The 13,123-nt window shown below is 41.2% G+C and overlaps 1 protein-coding gene across 4 annotated transcripts in view; it reads left to right on the top strand.

Annotated features, from left to right (window-relative positions):
• ANK3 (ankyrin 3) overlaps positions 1–13,123 on the top strand; it is a 679,804-nt gene that overhangs the window by 330,685 nt on the left and 335,996 nt on the right. Inside the window, exon 1 of one of the 4 annotated variants that reach the window (XM_053207648.1) lies at positions 10,086–11,257. The exons of 1 other annotated variant lie outside the window; for it this stretch is intronic. In XM_053207648.1, coding sequence (XP_053063623.1) covers positions 11,144–11,257 — 114 coding nt within the window. In that variant the 5' untranslated portion in view covers positions 10,086–11,143. Of the gene's footprint in view, positions 1–10,085; positions 11,258–13,123 lie in introns of those variants that run through there. 2 more of the 4 variants (XM_027062065.2, XM_027062066.2) reach the window with 2 other exon arrangements.

Below are 13,123 nucleotides of genomic sequence, written 5' to 3'. Positions count from 1 at the left end.
GACCAACACTCCCCAAGAGCTCTCAGATGGCCTGAGTTTTGTATCCCTGCCAATCCGCACTAGAATTTAATAACAATCGTGAGGTGAAACTTGGGCCTTTCCTCATTGCTAATCCCCCAAACCATCTGGCCTTTCCCTTTCTCTGAATAACGGTAGAGTGTATGTGTTGGGGTGAGGGAGGAGGTTGGAGACAGAAGAAGAGGAACAAACCTATCTTATGTTTCTTAAAGGACAATCCACTCTCCATCAGAGCAGATAGAGGTCCTTGGAGATCATAGCTCTAAGCGCATTCTTCCATTGCGTCCACATCTTTGCCAGCTAGTTGTTTGAAAATCGTACCATTCATTTACTATTGACAAACGTCCAAGTTTAGTTCTTGTAATGAAATAATGCCGAAAAGAAGCATGTAAGTCTGTAATCATGATTCTGATATTAAAACACAAGGTTATGCATGTTCTCTTTCATTTTCTATTAGTTTTAGTAGAGTATTAGAAATACAGGAGATACTCTGTAAATATTTGTTTATTCCAGTGCTTTGCTCTACAAAGGATTTGAAGTCACTTAACAGGAAATATTTAGAATATGATAGCAAATTACAAATAAAACATTGGAACTTTGTAGGGGAAGAAATAGAAAGCAAAAGTGAACCACATGGCCAGTGTACTGCATAGAGAATATCGTGGTTTGGGTCCTGTTGAAGGCTCACTACAGGGCAAATGCTCCTCAAATAGAACTATGTATGGGATCAGTTGTTCTACTTCAAATTGCTCTCTTCCTCATACTACCGAACACTTGTTGAGTTTGGGTGTCATAAATACATGTGTCGGATCATGCTACTTCATAAGGGAAGTGTCCAACAAATATATTTCAATGAGTGAGTTAATAAAGACCTTTGACTTGTCTGTACATAGGATAGAAAACACCCATAGTAATGTCTTTCTATGACTCAAATGACAGTTACTATGTTCAAATACAAAGGGTAGATTCTTTTGCAAATATACACACAGTCACACTATGTATGTATATACATGTGTATACACATAAACATTCCAAGCATCCGTTTTGGACACTAGTGTTCATTCACTCTATTTTTCAAAAACCCTCAGAACAGTATGTCGCAAGCGATATGATGCCTTGGAAGAGGGGTCAGCAAACTGTGGACCTTGGGCCAAATCCGACCTTGTTTTTGAATTGCCTACAAGCTAATCGTATTTACATTTTTAAATGGTTAAAAACAAATCAAAGGAAGAATAATACTTGATGACACGTGAAAATTATGTGAAATTCCAATTGCAGTATCCATAAATAAAGTTTTATTGGATCCTAGCCACATTCACTGGTTTATATGTGGTCTCTGGCTGCTTTTTGCATTGCAGCGACAAAGTTGAATAACTACAACAGAGACTATCTGGCCTACAGAGCCCAAAATACTTACTATCTGGCCTTTAACAAAAATGTTTGCTGACCCTTACCTTAGAAAATACAAAAAAATGAATAGGATGAAATCTGCCTGAATCAAGCTACACTTCATAGTATTTGGAAAGATACACCCTCTACCCCACCCTTTTTTAAAAAAGAAAAATTGGAAAAGAATAAGAAAATTATTTTCAACTCTTATCTTTTTTTAAAGGGTGTCATAACTTATTTTTTCCAGACATATAACCTTATATGCCAAACAGAATATTTTGAATAGTCAAACTTTATTCCTTAAAAATTGAAGTCCAGTTGCCCCTCCCCCATTCATGCTCTGTCTCTCTCTGTCCCAAAAAAATAAATAAACGTTGAAAAAAAATTGAAGTCCAGTTGGCACGACAATATTCTATTAGTTTCCAGCCTGCAACATAGTGATTCGACCGTCACACCTGACCCTTGAGCAGCATGGATTTGAGCTGCATCGATCAGCTCAACACATACTTGTTTTAAAGAAATATAGTTCAATACTGTAAATGTATTTTTTCTTCTTCATTATAACACTTTCTTTTCTCTAGCTTACTTCATTGTAAGATAGTATATATAATACATATACAAAATATGTGTTAATCAACTGTTTATGTTATTGGTAAGACTTCTAGTCAATAGTAGGCTATTAGCAGTTAAGTTTTTAGGGAGTCAGAAGTCAACTGTGCAGAGAGTTGGTGCCCCTAACCCCCATGTTGTTCAAGGATACACTATAAATACTTCACAAAGTGCTCACGATAAGTCTAGTTACTACCTGTTACAATACAAAGTTATTGTAATACAACTGATTATAGTTCCTATGATGTACTTTTCATCCCCATGACTTGTTTATCTTATAGCTGGAAGTTTTCACCTCTTAACGCCTTCACCTGTTTTGCCCATCCGCACACACTTCTCCCCTCTGGCAACCACAAGTTCTCTGTATTTATGAATCTACTTCTGTTTGTTTGTTTTTTTTCAAATGTTACTAACCCTTGTGATTATATCCTAACATAATATAATAGAAGGGCAGGTAAAAAGGTACAAGGTTATGGAACATACAACAGAAAGTTTAATTTGTCTAATTTATAATTGGCCTTGTGAAGCAATGTAAGAGAGAAAGCCTACCAAGACTTACTGTAGTAAGGTAGGAAGAGGCAGATCCTAAATGCACTTGGAGACCCTGTGGAATGCCTTGTGATTACATGTACTGTTTTTGTCTTCTGTGATCATATTGTTTCATAAACATTAGTGATCAAAGCATACTAGCAATAAGCAGATACCATTATTTCCATTTTACATGAGGAAAGGTCTATAAACTTTGTATATAGGTCTTTTCTCTAGCAGTAAGTCAGTGTCAAATCTGAGAAAATAGACTTTTTTCTTTTTTGTCAGATGGAAATCTCTGCATGATTGATATGGTCTAAAGTACGGTGAATTATTACCTGAGTTATAGTGTGAATATCTGGCTGATTTCCTTTCCATCCTCTCTGGCACAGTGCTCAGTCGTCATTATTATACTATCCTTGGTCACTATAGATGACCTCATGAGTGAACTAAAAAATTTCTAAAAATAAGGACATTTGCTTTCTTTAAAAAAAAATTTATTTATTTATTTATTTTGACAAAGAGTGTGGGTGGCAGGAAGGTACGCAGAGAGTGGGGAGGGAGAGAATCCCAAGCAGGCTTCAGGCTGGCAGGGCAGAGCCAGAAAAAGGGCTCGAACCCACAAACTGTGAGATCATGACCTGAGCCAAAACCGAGAGTCAGACACTTAACTGAGTCACCCAGGCACCACAAGAACCTTTACTTTCTTATGCACCACTCTATCCCTCATATACAGTGTTAGCAAATGATCACAGAGTAGGCCAGCAGATTCCTGAATTTTTAAATCCTATCTCCTTCATACCTTTGACTTTCAGTTTCCTCTTAAAAGAAATATTAAAAAAAATTTTTTTACGTTTTATTTATTTTTGAGAGACAGAGAGAGACAGAGTGCAAGTGAGGGAGGGGCAGAGAGAGAAAGAGACCCAGAATCTGAAGCAGGCTCCAGGCTCTGAAATGTCAGCACAGATCCCAACGTGGGGCTGGACCCCACGAGCCATGAGATCATGACCTGAGCCTAAGTTGGACACTCAACTGACTGAGCCACCCAGCACCCCTTAAAAGAAATGTTTTAAAAGTGGGCTTACTTTCCTTATATCTTGACCAGAACATACCAACAGAAGAAGAGCACATAAGTCAATCATTGTCCTTCCTATAATTGTATTTTGGCATCACAGAGTGTGTATTCTGGGAGAAAGACTTTAGAGTTCCTTTCCTTTTGCAGATACTGGAGTAAAGACTGAGGAAGGATAAGGGACTTCTCTAAGGTCTCATAGCCATATGTAGCGAGGTTGGGGTAAGAGCTGTTTGACCCTGCTTGCTTGCACTGTCTTTGCATTGGGCCACTTCAAATATGATTATTGTATAAACATTAAATAACAAGAGTTTAGTGAAATATCTAAAGAATATCCTCTCATAAAATATGTTATGTTTCCTATGAAACAATGAGATTTATCTCCACAAGATCCATAGGAAAATTTATTCTATTACTTAGTAGACATATGACATCCATGCTATTGGAATAGTTATTAAACTGTCAATTAAGAAAAGGTGATGGAAGCTATACGTATCCACATAGTTCACGAGAGAAGTGATACAAAAGCATCTATTGTTTATCTTTAGTAATAGCTGTCTTTGAAGCGAGCACATTACTTGAGAAAACATTTACATTCACCATCTGCCACTGTAATCAGTGTCCTAGTTTAGGCCATGTGAGGGAATCCCTACCCTAATGGAGTGGAAGACTCAACTCAATTGTCTCCTCACCATCTTCATTTATTTTTCCTGGAGAATCAAAAATGGAAAGAGGCGGAGTCCATGAACAGTAGTTCCTACCCAGTCACTTTCAATTTGGTCACGAAACTTTATTTCCTTCACAACACTTGGAACTCCCGAAGCTATCTTCTTCCTGTATCTGTTTTCTTACTCCCCCCCTCCCCCCCCCCCCCCCCCCCCCCCCCCCGCCATCCCACACTGACAAGAATGGAAGCTGCAAGGCACTGGGCCTCCTCTGTCTTACTCACCACTGGCATCACCAGTGCCTATAACAGCACCTGGACCATAAAGGGAAATCCACAGTGCTTGAGCAGTTGGCTAAGTGACTGGACTGTGCGGGGGTCAAATTGTGAAACTGTGAGCTCTGTGGCTGATAAAGAGGGACTTCATTCCTGACTGAGTAGCACTCTTCTGGGTGAACTCTTCACTATGCCCCGCTCTGCTTCCACAGCATCTGAACATGCGCTGTAATTGCTGGTTAACTTGTCTCTCTCTCCCATCCATTGCTTGAGGGCAGGAACCAAGTTCCAGTCATCTGTATGTCCCAGGTGCTAACCACAATGACCAACAGGGTGAATGGGCGAGTCCATGAGCGCCTGAATGGTTCTTTTAGCACAAATGCCTGAGAACATACTACCTTTGTGTGCTTCGCCTTTTCAAACAGAAAGCATGACTGAGTGCTGAGTGTCTTCTAATGCTGTTTTGGAGAAATATCTGTCTTTGGGAAGATAATTTCTGGCAAATAAGGCCCTCTTTTTGTTAATACACACTCTTTATATAGACTATCACTATAGTGTGAGCCACACATATATTTTCAAATTTCTAACAGCCACATTTCAAGACCTTTTTAAAAAGTTAAATTTATTTTAATATGTTTTATTTAACTGAACATATCCAAAATAGTCTCATTTCAACATGACTTAATATATAAAGTTATTACTGAAGTATTTTATATTTCTTTTTTCTTGAAATCCATTTATTTTATGTCTTAATTTGGATGCTAAATTACTGGAAATACTTGATCTGTATTTTTCAACTAAAGTTTAAAGTTGAAAAAGTAGATTCCCAAATCCAGGTTGTTTTAGACACACTTAAATGTGTTCCAGTATTTGAATCGAATATGTTTTTTTTAATGTTTATTTATTTTTGAGAGAGACAGAGACAGAAAGACAGAGACAGAGACAGAGTGCAAGCAGGGGAGGGGCAGAGTCCGAAGCAGGCTCCAGGCTCTGAGCTGTCACAGAGCCCAGCATAGGGCTTGAACCCACGGACCGTGAGATCATAACCTGACTCGAAGTTGGACGCTTAACTGACTGAGCCACCCAGGCACCCCTGAATTGAATATGTCTTTAAGTTTAAAATTTAAATTCTAGACACACTAGTCACGTTTCAGTGCCCAATAGCCAAATATGGCTGGTGGCTACTGTATTGGCCAGATAGATTACAAACTCTCCTTAAAGGAAGATTATAGGAAAGGTATATTTATTTCCAAACACCCACAACCTTCTATCACTTCAGGTCGTAGCATTTTGGATTCGTGAGATGATGGCTTCAAAGTTCTTTGGTCCAAGCTACCTACTTCCGTAAGAACAGGGGCCCAGAGAGGAAGTGGCTTGTGCAATACATTTCATTCACCCACCCTGCTTGGTGCTGGCTTCCAACGCAGTGCTCTGCCAGGCACTACCCATCTACTCCTTTGGGTCAGATGGAAAACCGGGATGTCCCTGTGGGGGTCTTCCCTGGAGCATGAGGGATCCCTGCTGTTGGCCAGTGTGGCTGTGATAGAGAGACCTTGGGGAAACCGTCCCCATGTGCCTGTCCTTGCTGCACCTGTGAGGTGACAGAAGCAGCTGGCAGCTTGGGGCCAGCTGGCTCTCTAGCACTGAGGTCAGGCCAGTTAGTTGGACAGACAGTCTTCTCCAGGGACAGAGGGCAGACTGAGCAGTAAGAGAGATGGGCCCAAAGCCAGCGCTCATTTATCCGAAGGTGCCACCCCTACAATGGTGTGGGAAGGACCTCCAATCTTTCAGTATTGTCCAACTTTTTTTTTTTTTTTAAGCATTTCATGTGTCTCATCTGAAAATGAAGAATACATGACGATGAGTTGAGTATTTCCCAGGGTGCTTTTTTGTCATTTACAACCATTGACAGGTTTAGTGCTTGTTTTCTTTCTTGTTCCCCACGTTGTTCAGAACCTGCTCAAGGTCTCTTGACATCATCTTTATCTAGGATGCCAAAGTTAATGAAATGACGATGGATCCATTTTTCTTTGTGAAGGAAAAATATTGTGACTCTCACGGTGAGGCTGCTCTGTTCCCAAGGAAGCTGAAGTGGGTGCAGTATGAAATAGTTTTCCCTCCATCAAAATACACACTTTGCTCATTACCGAGAGCAGAGGTAGCGTTGGGAAGGTACAGCCTCCCCAGCAGATGGGAACTATTTTCTTCTTTTCTTTTCTTTTCTTTTCTTTTCTTTTCTTTTCTTTTCTTTTCTTTTCTTTTCTTTTCTTTTCTTTTTCTTTTCTCTTTCCTTTTCTTTTCCTTTTCTTTTCTTTCTTTCTTTTTCTTTCTTTCTTTCTTTTTCTTTTTTTCTTCCTTTCTTTTGGTTTCCCATCCTCCATTTTTCTGTATACTCTCATCCTCCACTTCTCTACATTACTATGTAATATTTTTTCAAAATGCACAGTTACTGTAACTTCAAAACGACCAAGAGATAGTATCCTCCTCATAGAAATCACACACACGTTGTTTGTGTGTCAACCCAGTTCAACAATGTGGAGACACAATATAGAATGACACCTCAGAGGGATCAAGTTATTAATTGGCTGAAGTAATAGTCAAAGTTTATCTCAAAATCCTGGCAAGGTGTATACCTCAACTGTGAAGAAAAAATTCCCTCACTGGCATCTAAAGTCTGTAAAACATCTTAATGAGTTGACTTGGTTTTGTTTCAGTGGGACATTTAGTCACCAACTTGTGATTCCTGGATTAGAAATCACTCAAGGTACAAATATTACTCCAGCCACCAGAAATCCAGCTAAAAAGGGATTTTTACTTTTTTGTACTAGTTTTATGTGCATTACGCACAGATAGGAAGTACTGTAAATGAAATTTGTCATTTTTGGTAAGAAATCAGGAATTATTTTGGACAAAATCATAAGGAAAGTTTTAACCAGAGTTGCTTTTCAACATAAATTCTGGTAACCAAGGTTCAGGAAAGGAAAAGACCAGGACTCCTTCTTGCTTCAGTTGGCTGGTGTTCAAATTTGCTTACCCAGGCTGCCTTCTGCAGGAAGGGTAGGCAGTAGGGCTGGGCTACCATTCTTTCAGTTCAGCCAAGTGGCTCCACTGTTATGTTTGTTGTAATTGCCTTTCCCATAGGATTTCTTCAAAGAAGGATTTCTGTAGCTAACAAGTTTGGAAGATCAGTCTTTTACTTTATTGTAGAAAGGATGCTTTAGGAATCCCTATACCTGGGACTTTTCTAAAACTAGAACAGGTTCTCCTCCCACCTTCCCTGGAGAGGAGTGGCTTAAGAATAGTTTTTCTTTAACTTTCAACAGCTTTGATATTCCATGCCCAGGCCATCCCCATCCTGTCCAGTACACCCCCATGGCCAGTGTCAGGAAGCAGGATTGGAATACTATTCCTTGCTGTAATACTATTCCTGTATCTCCTTCTTGCTGTCGGAGAGCTGCCTCTCTGCTCAGAGATACACTCTTGTACCAGCTGCACCATCCTTCTACTTTGGGGATTCGTACTAATTCTGTAACCTTGCAGAAGAGAGCAACCTATTCAGACTTAAGTGGAAAAGTTTTATGAATCTTCAGAGAATAAAGTTTTTAAAAGTTCTTTCCATGTTTTATTTTTAGCTCTTATAAGGGCTTGCTTTCTAGAATTACTGACAGAACTGTCAGTTCACTTTGAGAGGAAAAAAACTAGTATTTGTGGCTATCCTGGGTAAATGCCTTTGTATTGAGAGTAAGTACACAAGAAGCTAGGGAGTTACCTGTCAGGGCATAGGCTGGATAGGGAGAAAGGAACTAAGACTTTAGTAGTATAACCATCAAAATCTCAGACCCTCAGGGCTGCTTCCTTGGCAGCATTGCTGTTAAAAGTTCTGGTTTATTTATTTATTTTTAAAATATTTATTTATTTTTGAGAGGCAGAGACACAGAGCGTGAGCAGGGGAAGGGCAGAGAGGGAAACACAGAATCCGAAGCAGGCTCCAGGCTCTGAGCTGTCAGCACAGAGCCCGGAGCCCAATGCAGGGCTCGAACTCATGAGCAGTGAGATCATGACCTGAGCCAAAGTCAGACGGTTAATCAGCTGAACCACCAGGTGCCCCAAAAGTTCTTCTGATTCAGAAATGGAGGACAAAACCCCACATTTTTTGTGAGATTGGAAATCTAAACAAGCAAGCCTTAGAATTTATTTTTGATGGATCCACCACTTACTGAAATACTCCAAAATCAAACATAACAAAAACTTTATATTTTGTTGACATAAAGATTGTGATGGACTCAACTTTGGGATAATTTGGGGGAAAACAAACTATTATTCTAGAGAAAGTGTTTTAAGAAATACCTGTGAATGTTCGTTTTCCTAATTTCCAAGTATGCTTTGGCTGATAGAGATCAATGGGAAAGTATAGGTTTGCCAGCCTCAGACAAAGAGGTTACTCTGATCAAGGATACTTATAAATATATTTTAAAGTTTCATTAGTGTCTACAAAGAAAGAAAAAAAAAGGCCCAGGAGCCAGTGGGAAACCAGCCAGTTCTTTAGCTGGCTGGTCCTTCAACTTGCTGAAAATAAAGAACGGAAATTGTATGAATGTTCCTCAAAAGTGCAAGGTGATTTATAAAAGGGAGACTATAAAAAAGTTTTAATTTTCCTTCTTTTCTCCACTCCACCTATTCCTATGACAATAAAAAAAATTCTTCTGGTAGAAAAACACTTATTTTTGTTACTAAGATCCAGATATGGCTTATTGCTTTTGGATCTGAGTCACCTTTACTTCCCTTCCTTCCTTTTCTCCTCCCTCTTGCGAGATGATGGTTTGGTAGGCAATGGAGAACGTTTCCAGGACTCTCTCTTGCTGAAGATGATTTCTGTGGGGAAGCAGCACATGAACATCAGCGCACGCAGTAGCCCCTTGGGAACAGTTTGACCTGCCTGGTTTTCAGGTGGTTCACGGTGAGGCTCCAGAGGAGTGTGCCATCCACTGGCAGCAGGACTGGAAATCCATGGGCCCAGCATCTTCCCTTCTCACTGCCTGTCACTGCCCGGCAGAGGGTAAAGCCCCCTACAAGGGGACAGGGAAGAAGATCTGTGATGTCCGAATCAGAAATGTAGTGGACGGATGTTTGCAGGAGCTCCCACTGGGGGTTCTTTATGAAGCACATAAACCACAGCCCCAGAGAACCCAAGCAGCTCTTCACGTGGCACCTTCGGACTTCTTGCTTCAGCCTTTGCACACGTTAGCCGTCACTCCTGCAAAGCCAAGTGCACCCATCTCCAAAGTTACAGATTTTTTTGTATTGGGAGAAGCACATGGACTTACAGTATAGGAAGCACACATACAAAGTCTTTTCAACAGAGCATCATTTTTTTAAAAAAATTTTTCTGCTCCTTTTCCTAGTGAATTTAGGGTTTCTTACCAGAGCCCGAGTGTTTTAGATCCGGTCTACCATTTAGCCATGTCTTGCTAATGCTGTGTGAATACCACGTGTGTATAAATGGCTCCTGACTTAGTATGTTTCTTCCAGTGTGTGCCTCCTGGCAGAAGCCACCCAGCCACCCCACTGCCAGCGCTCCGCTTCACATCATGAATATTCAGAGGCTGCAGTCATTGAGGACTCAGGTGGCAAAAATAGTAAGGTGATGGAAGCAAACCCTGACATGAAAGCCAGGGCTGCATTTCAGTGTCTCCACAGCCCTGAGTGCTGCACCCATCCTCTGACCCGTGGACCACATGAGAGGAGAGTCCTGGGGAACTCCTGTGAATCAGGCGTCTGTTCCATACACCAACATGCTCACGTCTTTCTGTATGATGTGTTGTAATCAGCATGTTGTTTTTAAAAGACAACAGGCCCCTCTGTAGTCCTCTCCCACAAAATGCATTTAGGCTGATAGTTCAGCATAAAGGATGCACTGTTGAGGCCAGCAATGCCTGCATTGTTTTCCCTGTAATGCAGTCAGGGTCTCCTCAGCAAAATTTAGTGTATTTTGTGAAATCTTATTTTATATATTTTGTCACCAGCAGCAGTTAAACTAAAGGAGGAACAGCTCCATTCTATTACGGGTTAAATTATGCTCTGTGCCGAACTAGTGGTGATGTATAAATTGCAGCCCTGTCTTTTTTCCAAAGGATTCTAAAATAGGTTTTCCGAATTAGTGCTGGATTTTCGCTCCTGCATGTGTGGTGACTCTGGATTTTTTTCCCTTCAGAGAACCATCCTTTGCAGCATTCCCCCTTCTGAGGAATCACTTAGACACTTCCAGCTGGTGGCAGGGGATACAGCCATAATACAGCTTCCTCTGTCCCAGCTGTCTTTTTCACTACGATAAATGCATTACGATGGCTGCACTCTCGTGTAAAGGTTCAGGTAGAGGAAGGTGTAGGATGAAGTCTGGAAGCCGTCTTTTGGGTTTTTAAAAGCTTCAGCTTCGACAGCATCTCTGCATTTTGAATGTCTTCCTGCTTCTGGTCAAAGGTTTCTCTCCAGTGATTGGAATGCTACTGTAAGCCTGGTTAAAGGTGCCTGAGGATATCACCTTATACAAGGAAGCCCTGCGTGCTTGAGAAGAGCTTTTTCAATGCATTATGGCTCATGCAGCCTCACAATTAAAGAAAAACAGGGATTTAGAAATCAATGCTGAAGAGGAGACTGAGAAGAAAAGGAAACACCGCAAACGGTCCCGGGATCGGAAGAAAAAGGTAGTTGTATACGCCAGAGCATAAATCTTGCCTGGATTCTTTTTGTTTTAATCTCCTCCTGGCGTCTGTTAGAAGCATTAAGGGCTATTTTTACGTGCTGTGTAGAGTATAAATTGGGAACGGATGATAAAACCCAGTGGCCGACCATGGCCAGAGGATGGGCTAGGCAGGGGGAGAGTCTGTCCTGTGTGGGGGTGATTGCAGTGCTGATGCGGAAGGTGTGCCTGCACTTGACACAGGCAGGGGCATGTTGCCATGACACAGAAAGGTGTTGCAAAGGAGTTCAAAGTAGTTTCTTCCCAGCCCAGTCAAGGTTAAATGGACTGCGGTGACTTGGGTCTGAGGGAGAGGCCAGCGAGCCGGTCTTTGTACTTGTTGGAGGTCTAGGCTCCTGGAAAAGGAGCTTTTGTGCTAGAACTACTGTCACATGTGTGCATTTCTCAGGCACATCTGTGACCTTAAAGACGTAGCAGAAAAGTCATTTCCTGCTTTGCTTTCTTCCCCTCCTTTTGCCTCTTTTTTCTCTGAGGTGCTTTTAGTTAGGTTGTGCGATGGAAACAAGCTGCCAGAAATGACTTTCTTTTGTTAAATGAAGCTGAAATCACAGAGGTTTGTTATTCTCTGCTGGGTGAGAGGGATTATCCTGAACGCAGGAATTCCCCTGGCAGGGCAGGGACCTGCAGCCTTCACCGCTGATTGCTTCTGATTAAAGCATGGGCATTGATCATCCCCAACTGATATTTTATGGCAGGGGGAAGATAGGAGGAATATTCTAGGTCAGTGGTGTTTCATTACAGCCGGAGAGTACTTACTGAGTGTTTAGTGGCTGTGCCCTTAAATGTGACTCCTAGGTACCCACTGGGGAGTGAGGGCCCGAAGCACTTTTCCTCTATGGCAATTAATAAAAATTGACTAAAACTCTGTGATCTGAATATGAAAGTCAGGTCATAAAGCATTTTTATGTCTCTTTGTGAGAATTCCCAAGGGAAAGATAATCTTAATTTGCTGTGAGCAGTGATGCATGTGCCTTCTAAATGACATGCAGATTTCATCCACCACATGTACCTCTCTTCAGGGCTGATCATGAATATTTTTGGTGCCTTTGCCATATTCTTCAGAGTTAGGATCTGTGAAAGAAGGCTCTCTGTGTTTTGTTATGTGGCAGACTTCATGAGATTGAGTTTGGAGAGGTACAGTCGCTTTGCTGCAGGATGTTAAATATAGATGCTTCCTACTTCAATATTCTTGTAAATAAACTTCTTGAACAGATTTTCACAAAAGTACAAACTCAGGAAATTGTTGGCAGGCATATTTCAGAGTCATGCACAGCAGAGTTGTGGAATTGCCATATTTTGCCAGGTTCTGGTCTAATTGCACTGTATTAGGTTCATCTGTGGGAGGTCACTACGGAGTGCCCACTCTTCACACATCTTTACCCACTCCCACCGTGATAAGCTGGCTTCTAAGAAACATGAGAAAAGAAGGTACATATATTTGTATAAAGATACAATCGCATCGTTGCTGTTAATACTCTGTATAAGACTTGTTAGCCGAGCCAGGCTTATGCACCGCAGTTTCCTGTAGTGATGACAGGCCTGCTGCCTTGGGGCCTGGGCCCCTGTTTGACTTGGAAGCAAAATAGGGAAGGGGTGAGGCAAAGGGAGCTTCTGGGCTCACTGAGCTGAAGCAAATGCTTTGTGGACCAAAGTGCTTTGTTATGAGTACAACAGAGTCTGCCCAATGTAAATCTCTTAGCAACCAGGAGGGAACATGGAGAAATATCAATATCGCTATGTCAATGTGCAAGCAGATTTAAATGTTTTGTTCTCAGGACAGTCACAGAGTTGATCCAGAAAGTGGCCTGTG

Source organism: Acinonyx jubatus, chromosome D2, assembly GCF_027475565.1.
Source record: "Acinonyx jubatus isolate Ajub_Pintada_27869175 chromosome D2, VMU_Ajub_asm_v1.0, whole genome shotgun sequence".
NCBI lineage: Eukaryota > Metazoa > Chordata > Mammalia > Carnivora > Felidae > Acinonyx > Acinonyx jubatus.
This window is presented reverse-complemented; position numbering and strand designations above follow the sequence as displayed.